This window comes from Centropristis striata, chromosome 3, assembly GCF_030273125.1.
Source record: "Centropristis striata isolate RG_2023a ecotype Rhode Island chromosome 3, C.striata_1.0, whole genome shotgun sequence".
NCBI classification, from domain to species: domain Eukaryota; kingdom Metazoa; phylum Chordata; class Actinopteri; order Perciformes; family Serranidae; genus Centropristis; species Centropristis striata.
Window position 1 is genome coordinate 2,721,545 of NC_081519.1, and position 10,771 is coordinate 2,732,315.

General features: G+C 33.6%; 1 protein-coding gene across 1 annotated transcript; it reads left to right on the plus strand.

The window, feature by feature from the left end:
• The first annotated feature begins 614 nt into the window (after positions 1-614).
• Positions 615-6,272, plus strand: lsm3 (LSM3 homolog, U6 small nuclear RNA and mRNA degradation associated). Its single transcript, XM_059330264.1, has 4 exons — positions 615-650; positions 3,781-3,891; positions 3,983-4,078; positions 5,441-6,272. The coding sequence occupies exons 1-4, from the start codon at positions 630-632 to the stop codon at positions 5,519-5,521; spliced, it is 309 nt and encodes a 102-aa protein (XP_059186247.1). The 5' UTR covers positions 615-629; the 3' UTR covers positions 5,522-6,272.
• The last annotated feature ends 4,499 nt before the right edge of the window (positions 6,273-10,771 follow it).

Sequence of the window (10,771 nt, forward strand, 5' to 3'; positions counted from 1 at the left end):
ACAACCTAGGCATACTTCAAGCAATAAAATATAAAAATACAATAAAAATACAATAAAATATAAAGTGTCTAAAGAAGGAGTATGTATTGAGGAGTAGAATCGAATTCCAGTGCAGAATAAATATGAATATACAGTATAAAAATGTTGGTGCTATGAAACAAATAAGGTGCAATGAACAGTGTGCATAAAAATGTGTGTTTTTTTGTCGAAAAAAAAAAGAAAAAAATGTTTTTTATGTGTGTTTCTGTCATTTTTTGTGTGTTTTTGTGTGTTTTACGTGCGTTATATGTGTGTGTTTTTATGTGTGTTTCTGTCATTTTTGTGTGTTTTATGTGTGTTTTTTGTTTCAGGTGTGTTTTTTGTTTCAAGCTTTTAAGTGGGGTTTTATGTGGGTTTTTTGTCAAAAAAAAGAAAAAAAAATCTTTTATGTGTGTTTTTGTGTTGAAAATGTTGATCCAGTAAATCAAAATGAAAAAAATAATAATCAGGTCATATATACATCTGAGGCCTCTGAGGCTCACAGGGGGAATGTCTCTGGTCCATCCTCTGCACTGTGACGCCTAAACGCGTGTTTTTACGGACCTGGCAACCCCCGCACCGCTCCAACCACACGACGCAGACTCAAACTAATGGCGGACGAAGTTGAGCAGGTTGGTGCAACCGCGTCAATTTATACCTTTATTTCATCACTCAGCTTGAATATAAATATCCCCAAAGCAGGCCACCACATAGCTTTACTCCTGTTCTTGTTTTACTGTGTTTATCCTGTCAGTTTATTGGTGTTTTCTCTGCTAACAGCGCGGAGCGGCCTGTCAAACCAGCTAGCCACATTAGCATGTTAGCATGTAACGCTGCCGGTTAAATGACAAAACGTGTGAAAGTTAATCTCAGATTTATGTGATTAATTTAAAATAGACTTACCTTAAAACCTGATGCATGAGTGAGGCTGTCTGTGCTGTTCTGCTGACCACTGAGAGATAAATGTAACTATTTAATAAGATCAGTGTTAGCACTTTATCTCTCCTGGTGGTTGTGTTGCAGCCTCATATTAAATTAAACCAGTTTGACTCGTTTTGGTTAATAACAACTATAAATAAATGCCAATACAATATCAGTGACTGTTAAACAGCTCCACCTCTTTCCAGTCTGTACACGTTTTGTCAGTTTTTAATAGTTGGGTCTGACTTTTCTTAACTCATATTTCAGCAGCACTGTGTTTCATTGCAGAATTATTTATTAACAGGATACCACACATTACTGGAAATTAAGAGTTGCAAGACACTTAACACTTTGATGCACAACATGTTATTTCATATATATATATATATATACATAAACTACTGGTCAAAAGTTTTAGAACACACCAACTTTTCCAGAATTTAATTGAAAATGATGCAGTTTAATGTCTCAGTGTACTCTGAAATTAATGCACATTTAAAATTCATTATTGAGCATGATAGTGTTTTGAAAGTAAAAAAAAGATTCAAAATCACATTTTATGTTGAACTAAAGGACTAAAAAAAAGACACAAAATGACAAAAAAAGACACAAAATGACAAAAAAGACACCAAAAGACACAAAATGACCAAAAAAACACCAAAAGACACAAAATGACTTACAAAGACATGAAAAGAATTCAAAAATGGACAAAATAGCCCAAGACTCCATAGAGTTAAGTTGTGAACCCATTTCTTGTTCCCTGAAAAAGGCCTACTTGTATAATTCTGAAATGTACATTATCTTTCAGTTTTGGTTAAGCTTACCTTTTTTTATTTACCTCTGGCAGTTCACCACTTACCTTTGTACCCTTTCAAGCTGTTCATTTGACTTGAAAAAATGGAAAAATTGGGGTGTTCTAAAACTTTTGACTGGTAGTGTATATATATATAATTTTCTATCATTGTCACATCTCAGGGCTGCTTTTTGTGCATTCTCAAAGTTAGAAACTGCAGCACAAACAGCCACTTCTTCTCTCTTTGTTTCCCATGGGGAAGGCAGTGGTTAACTCTCTTCAAATAATGTGTTACATCTTTAGATTATATCCCAAGCATTTCACCAGCTGTAGCCCCAGTTTGTGCATCTCATTTATTATCACCTTGTTCCAGTCACACAGCAAAACATCTTGTCTTGAAGAGGAAGGAAAGTAAATTCTCTGGTGGTATTTAAATAAACAGCTTGGAGGACTGGTTTAACAACACTCACCTGTTTCTGAAGATATTGGCAAAATCCTCAAAGCCTGTTGTAACCACACCGAGAAATAGAGAAAAAAGTGTGCTGCACAGTTAAAAAAATAATAATAATTTTAACACGTTGCTACTCTATTTTTCAATCCAATTGTTGCTGGAAATGACATATGTCCTCCTGTGATTAATGTATGCAATGTGAAAAATCATATTTATCAATATTAATGTCACTATTTTCTATTTTCATACTCTTAAATATGTATTTAGAATGACATAACTTGTGAAAAAGATTGGGAAAAATGTTTGTAATGGTGCAACAGACGGAATATTTCTATCCGATGGTTAGAAGAGTGTGTGAGGATTCTGGAAATACCTTTTTAAACACCTGTATGCTCCTAAAAAACTCTGAAAGTTGCAAGGAATTTATTCATAGTCATAGTCATATAGGTGAGAATGTGCTGAAAACAATGATACCAACACGTCATGGTGAAGATTTTAAAGTGGTTTATACAGGCAGAATGAAAAAGAGAAAATTGGAGGACTGGTTTAACAACACTTACCTGTTTTGGAAGAAATTGCCAAAATCCTCAAAGCCTGTTGTAACCACACCGAGAAATAGAGAAAAAAGTGTGCTGCACAGTTAAAACAATAATAATAATTTTAACACGTTGCTACTCTATTTTTCAATCCAATAAAAGGTGGTAGCTGGAAATGACACATGTCTTCTTGTGATTTATGTATGCAATGTGAAAAATGACATTTTATTAATTATCAGCTTTATTTATCAATATTAATGTCACTATTTTCTATTTTCATACTCTTAAATATGTTTTTAGAAAGACATAGCTTGTGAAAAATATTGGAAATCAGATGGTTAGAAGAGTGTGTGATGATTCTGGAAATACCTTTTTTTTTTTTAAACACCTGTTTGCTCCTAAAAAACTGTGAAAGCTGCAAGTAATTTATTTTCTGGAAGAACAGATACTCAACGGGTTGTTACCCTTTAGTTATTGTATGTTGAGTTTCATTTTCTGCTGAAATGGAATCACCTTTTGCATTTAAAGTTTTCGTCATAGGTCTAACACAGCTATTCTCAACCTTGGGGTCGGGACCCCAATTGGGGTCGCGAGATGATTTCTGGGGGTCGCCAAATCATTTTGGAAGTCAGCTCTGTCTCCACTGTGTTAAAGTGTTCATGTGTTTTAGTCTTTTTGGTCATTTAGTGTCTTTTCTGTTCATTTCTGTGTCTTATTTTGGTCATTTTGTGTCTTTTTTTGGTCATTTTGTGTCCTTTTTGGTCATTTTGTGTCTTTTCTGGTCATATTGTCTTTTTTTGGTCATTTTGTGTCTTTTTTTGGTCATTTTGTGGTCAATTTGTGTCTTTTTTTTGGTAATTTTTTTCGTTTTTTGGTCATTTTGGGTCATTTTGTGTCTTTTTTTGGTCATTTTGTGTCTTTTTTGGGTGATCTGAACTGTGCGTGTGAGATTGTGTTCAGTGAGCGGGGGTCACGGACAACATGCATGTTAAATTGGGGGTCGCGACTCAAAAAGGTTGAGAACTACTGCTCTAACATATTTTCTTCCACGTGTGTTGCAGCAACCGACAACCAACACGGTTGAGGAGCCTCTGGACCTGATCAGACTCAGTCTAGACGAGAGGATCTACGTCAAGATGAGGAACGATCGGGAGCTCCGTGGTCGACTGCATGTAAGATAAAAACTCCCCCGTATCAGCTAAAACTAAACTTTAGTGTGTGTGCTTCTCCCAGGTAATATGTGTGTGTGTGTGTGTGTGTCAGGCGTACGATCAGCACCTGAACATGATTCTGGGCGACGTGGAGGAGACGGTGACGACGGTGGAGATCGACGAGGAGACTTATGAAGAATTATACAAGGTACAACATGAATTTAAGATTCTTTTGCTGGTTTATACATCTCTTAATGGTCTTAGTCCAGCCTATTTATCTGATTTACTTTTATCCTATGAACCCTGGAGGACCTTCAGGTCTTCTGGCCTTTTAATAAAACCAAAAGTAAGAACTAAAACCCACGGTGAGGCGTTGTTTTCTGTCTGTGGTCCACGTTGGTGGAACAGCCTCCTGAGGACCTGAGGCCCTCAGAGACTCTTCATATTTTAGACTTATCTTTTTAATTTGGCTTTTACCTGAACCATTTTTTAGAGATTTTTCTGCTCATGCATCTTAGTGTTATTACATCTTCTCTTTTATTTATTTATTTATTTATTTGCTACTATTTATTAGTCTATCTCTCTATATATATTTTATCATGCTCTAATTTCTTCTTAGAGATCAACTGCAGTTGTCAGATTTTTAATCTGCGACTTGTAAAATAGGATTTGTGCTCCTGAAATTAAGAATTTGTGAATGTGTGAGTGTTTTATTTGTGGAGAAAAAAAATCTACAAGTACACAACTCATAGAGTATGTGACTTCAAATTTACTGATACACATACACAATCACTGTACACCAGGGGTCTCAAACTAGCGGGCTGCGGGCCAATTGCGGCCCTTGTGACGATATTTTGTGGCCTGTGAGTTTTATATGAATGGTACTTTACCGTGTTGTGTATGGAAGGTCCCTTTAATTACTTTTTTTGTGTCTTGTGTCTTTTTTTGGTAATTTTGTGTCTTTTTTTTATAATTTTGTCCTTTTTTTTAATAATTTTGTGTCTTTTTGGTAATTTTGTGTGTGTTTGGTAATTTTTTTTTTTTTTATAATTTTGTCTTTTTTTTATAATTTTGTCTTTTTTTTTGGTAATTTTGTGTCTTTTTAGTAATTTTGTGTCTTTTTTAAATGTCTTTTTTTTAGTAATTTTGCGTCTTTTTTGGTCATTTTGTGTCTTTTTAAAATAATTTTGGGCCTGTTTTGGTAATTTTGTGTCATTTTTAATAATTTTGTATCTTTTTTTTAATAATTTTGTGTCTTTTTGGTAATTGAGTCTTTTTTTTAGTAATTTTGGGCCTTTTTTGGTAATTTTGTGTTTTTTTAATAATTTTGTGTGTTTTTGGTCATTTTGTGTCTTTTTTTAGTAATTCTGTGTCTTTTTTTTGGTCATTTTGTTACTGCCTCCAGTGGCCCCCAGGTAATTTGAGACCCCTGCTGTACACAACTACAAATGTCACTGTTAAAGGTGCTCAAATCTTTTGCACCAATAAAACCTTCATAGTCCTTTTTGCTATAACATTTAGAGAATGTGGCTCCTGGTGAAGTGACAATGTGTTCTTTTTGTCTCCTCAGTCCACCAAGAGGAACATCCCCATGCTGTTTGTCCGAGGCGACGGCGTGGTCCTGGTAGCCCCGCCCCTCCGGGTGGGCTAGCCCCGCCCACCTCCCGGTCTGAAGGAGCGTTTTGTGGGAGGCTTGGAACTCTTTTCTCAACACTGTCCCCTTATTTAACGCTCACGGCTTGAAGATCAGATACGACACGAACCCCCATTTTCCTTCTGGATGTAAAACATGTTCTGACTCGAGGAAAGAAGGAGGAAGTTTGTTTTGGTCTGTTTTTTGTTTGTTTTTTTGCAAATTATAATCAGATTGATTGAGGGATTATGGGGGATTTCAGGCAACATTTATTAGCTCTCTCAGTTATTCTAAGAGCTGTTGATAAATTCCAACCGTTTTAGTTGTTAAGCCAGAAAATGTGATAATTTTTCACCTCAATTTTCCTCTAATCCACAGACAGACAGACAAGTTATAAATGTCTCATCATGGTTTTTTTACGGCTTCAGACGTGTGGATGTCAACTTGTTTTGGCCTGATTTTTTCAAGTGTGTTTGATAAGCAGACAGCAGACTGAGCAGAGAGGTTTTATGGGATTTTTGATTCAGAAATCTCTCAAGTGAAACTTTTATGTTGTTTCTAAGTGTTAAAAAAAAGTGTTGCAGTGACTCCAAACCCATCTCATCTGTCAGTTTGTCTGGGGCGGTTTTTAGTTGACGTTTTGTTTTTTTTAATATATATTTTTGTAATGTTTATTAAACTTGGGACTTCATCATGCTCAGATGTGTGGACATTTGTTTTCATTGGGTTTTGGTAATTAATAAAAAAGGAAATTTGACCCCAAAAAAAAGTGTCTTAAGTTTTTTGTGAAAATGAACACCAAATAAAACTTTTATTTAATTATTTTTTATTAATTTAAACAAAACACAACTACACAAATCACCAATGGACAAACACAGTAAACAATAAAAAAAATAAAACAAAAATAAATAAGAACTTTAACAATTAAATAACATTAAAACTAAACTAGAAACAAACAAACAAACATAATTATTAATTATAACACCAAATAAAACTTTTCTTTTTTTTAAATTTATTTAAACAAAACAACATAAATCACCAATGGACAAACACAGTAAAAATATAAAAATAAAACAATAAGAACTTTAACAATTAAATAACATTAAAACTAAACTAGACACAAACAAACAAACATAATTATAATTATTAATTATAACACCAAATAAAACTTTTAAAAAAAATTAATTTAAACAAAACAACATAAATCACCAATGGACAAACAGTAAAAAAATAAAAAAAAATAAAACAATAATAAATAAGAACTTTAACAATTAAAAAACATTACAACTAAACTAGACACAAACAAACATAATTATAATTATTAATTATAACACCAAAATAAAACTTTGACTACAGTTTAGTTTGTTCCTCTAACTAATGCAAAAATAATTAGAGTTGCAATGATGAATGGATAGACAGTACATCAGTCTGTAGCTATTATTGTGTTTCCAGCTTCTCAAATGTGAAGATTTGATGGTTTTGTCTTCTTCTGTCCAAATATTTCTTGAATTATGTAAACAGTATGTATACATTTGTTATTATCAATTCTGGTTGAGATGTAGTTTTAAAATTGTGGTCTCATATTGCATCTATATCTTTATCTGTAATGTAACAACTAACTATATCAAAATACAGTGGGGTAAATAGAAACATTTTCCTCTGAAATGCAGTAAAACACAATTGCAAAGCAGCAAGAAATAGAGAAGTTAAGTACAAGTACATCAAAACTACAGAGATATACTGCAGAAAAAGAAAAGTTGGGTGAACTCAAAATTTCAAGGCAAGAAAACCGATAAAATTTTTAGTTGGACAATTAAACTAAATATTTAAAGTTTTGTTTTTGAGTTTGCTCAACTCTGAATTCAGATTTTTGTCAACTCAACTGTAAGTTGTACCAACTTATAATTTTACATTGTAATAACTTTTAATCCTTACTTCTGCTAACTTCTGCAATGTGCTGAATTGGCACGATTGTAACGCCGCTATGAAATGTCAGCTAATGTTGTGACCACAATTTTGAGTTAGCATTGATACGCTAATGGCTACTCTTGTAGCTGTATATTCAGATGTATTCAGATCATGAAAACTTTCCAAAGCACTTTAAGACTTATTTTAAATTTAATTCTCAGATTCACTCTTATTCAACGCGTCAATCTTTAGATCTTCTTCCTCCACGATTTCATGACATGCAGAGGTCAATTTATTGTTCAATTTAGGGACCAAATTATGGATAAATACCTTTTCCCATCTGGTAAAGGACTCCATCTCTGTAAAATGCTTCAAAAGATGTCTAAAAGCTCATTTAACTGCTGTTTTAAAATTCAAATTCACACACAAATACATTTTTATAACATGTTCATTTTTGTTTTTAATTGTTTTTGTTGTTGTCATTATAACTTGTTGATGTTATACATTTGTTTTTTCTATTATCAGTTTATTACTTTCTAATAACTATGAAATTTTAGGTAGAGGCTTTAAATAAATAAGCCCATCTGGGTTTTCTGCCTCTCCCTGCACTTTACATTTGTCATTTTATGTAATTCTAACTGTGCAAATAAAACAAAACCTAAAACCTAAAAAAAAATAAAACCTGTAACAAGCAGCGCCACTAGCATCAGTTAGCCGCTAGCATCAGTTAGCCGCTAGTATCAGTTAGCTGCTAGCATCAGTTAGCCGCTAGTATTAGTTAGCAGCTAGTATCAGTTAGCTGCTAGCATCAGTTAGCCACTAGCATCAGTTAGCCGCTAGCTTTCGCTATTGACCAAATTTCACCGCTTTCCCGCATTTCACAACAAAGAAATAAGAGTTATCAGAACTATTGTCCCTTGTTGTGAACCCCAACTTAAAGATATAAAATAGATACAAAAGTATCAGCATCAAAATGTACTTAAAGTATCAAAAGTAAAAGTACTCATTATGCAGAATAGATCCATTCAAATGTTTTTTATATTTCTTTAAGCCTTTATCAGGCAAATAACTACATTTGGTAACTTCAGGTAATATTTCCAGAAAAAAGTTGCAAATTTACTAGATTAAAGTGGCAAATCTACAAGAAAAAAAGTTGCAGATTTAAGAGATTTAAAGTGGCAAATCTGTGTGAAAAAAGTCGCAGATTTATAAGAAAAAAGTGGGAAAAAGCTACTTTTTTTCTCACAGATTCACCACTTTAAATCTCATAAATCTGCACATTTTTTTCTCGTAGATTTGCCACTTTAATCTCGTAAACTTTTTTCTCAAAATATTATTTTCAAACGTTTTTTTTTTTTTTTTTTACACATTCTGGCTGTATGTAATGTCCTCCAATATTCTCTAGGGTTGAAATTTCAACAACTCACCAACTTGTTTTTGAGCAGACAACTGGCTTCCTTTGTTGTGCTAACTTACATTATTGCCCTAAATGTCAATAATTTATATTTCCAAGTTTTACCAACTTAAATCACTGTTTTAGGCCAAAAAATACAAGTTGGCTTTTTTGCAGAGTACTTTGCAGAACTGGTATGGGATGCATGTAATTCTGCATTTTAACCACCAGATGGCAGCATCTACCTAATAAACCTTCACAGTGTTAAACAGGTGACTGTTGCAATGAGATTGACCTGATCTGATCTGTTATTATAGCACTATTTGAACAGGTGTGGCATGTTTAGATCATATTCAATACATTAGGACTGATAGAGGCCAAATGTACACACTGTTCTATGGAAAACAGCCTGCAGCGTGTTCTCACATAATCCATTTCCCTTTTGTCTCCTGTCATGAATACATTTCAACATCACATACATTTCAAACTTTTGGCACCAGTTATGACAGACAGGTACTCAACGCCTCACCTGCTCCTGTAAGGTCTCAGCCCTTTAATTCTCCTCATTTCAGTCTCTGTTTATACAAGGTTAACCCTTAGAAGTCTAAGCATTCACATCACTTAACCCTTTGGAGTTTGAGGCTATTTTGTCAGTTTTGGGCTCCTTTTCATTCTGTCTGTATAAAACAATTAAAAATATTTACCATGCCATGTTGGTATCATTGTTTTCAAGACAACCTCACCTATATGACCTGATTACTTTTTTTCATTTTGACTTAATGGATCAACATTTTGAACACAAAAAAACACACAAAAACACAAATTATTTTACAAAAAACACACATAAAACATGAAAAACAAACGAAAAACACACAAAAAAACACATACAATCACACTGAAAACACACCAAAAACATAATAAAAATACAAAAAACACACATAAAACATGAAAAACAAACCAAAAACACATACAATCACACTGAAAGCACACCAAAAACATAATAAAAATACAAAAAACACACATAAAACATGAAAAACAAACCAAAAACACATACAATCACACTGAAAACACACCAAAAACATAATAAAAATACAAAAAACACACATAAAACATGAAAAACAAGCCAAAAACACACAAAAACACATACAATCACACTGAAAACACACCAAAAACATAATAAAAATACAAAAAACACACATAAAACATGAAAAACAAACCAAAAACAAACACAAAATTACAAAAAACACACTCAAAACACACCAAAAACATAATAAAAATACAAAAAACAGATAAAAACACAAATAAATTATTTTTTTTTAAACAGTAAACACAAAAGATTGCATTACCAATGCTAAATGCACAAAGCTAAATTAGAAAAATCTCTGCAAAAAAAGTAAAACCATGTTAATACACTTCAAGGTGTTTTTTTAAATTTTCTTTTACCTTTGCTAAAAAGGGTTGATGCATTAAATTGGACATGGAAACTTGTGGAAAAGCCAAAACATGAGAGTTCAGCTGACAGCAGGGAAACATGCTGCACAGTTTTTACATTTTACACCATATTTCCAGCAGCTATAACAATAACCAGCGCACTAACCTGGAGGAGATTCTTTGCTGGGATTATAAAACGTTTGGTTGATACATCGCTGCAGCGCCTGTCTCACCACATCACCGTCACGGCCCGCTAGCACTGTATGGAGCTGCGTCCCAGGGACTATTAGCTGCGTCCCAGGGACTATTACTGTATATAATGTAGCATCAGAAGGAAGAGACCTTAATGCACTTTAATGAGGAGCTGGATCATCTTGTTGCCTCTAAATGTTTGTGAATAAGGCCCAATATAACGGAGATTGGGGTCGCGAGATGATTTCTGGGGGTCGCCAAATCATTTAGGAAGTCAGCTCTGTCTCCACTGTGTTACAGTATTCATGTGGTAATGTGTTCTAGACTTTTTGGTCATTTGGCGG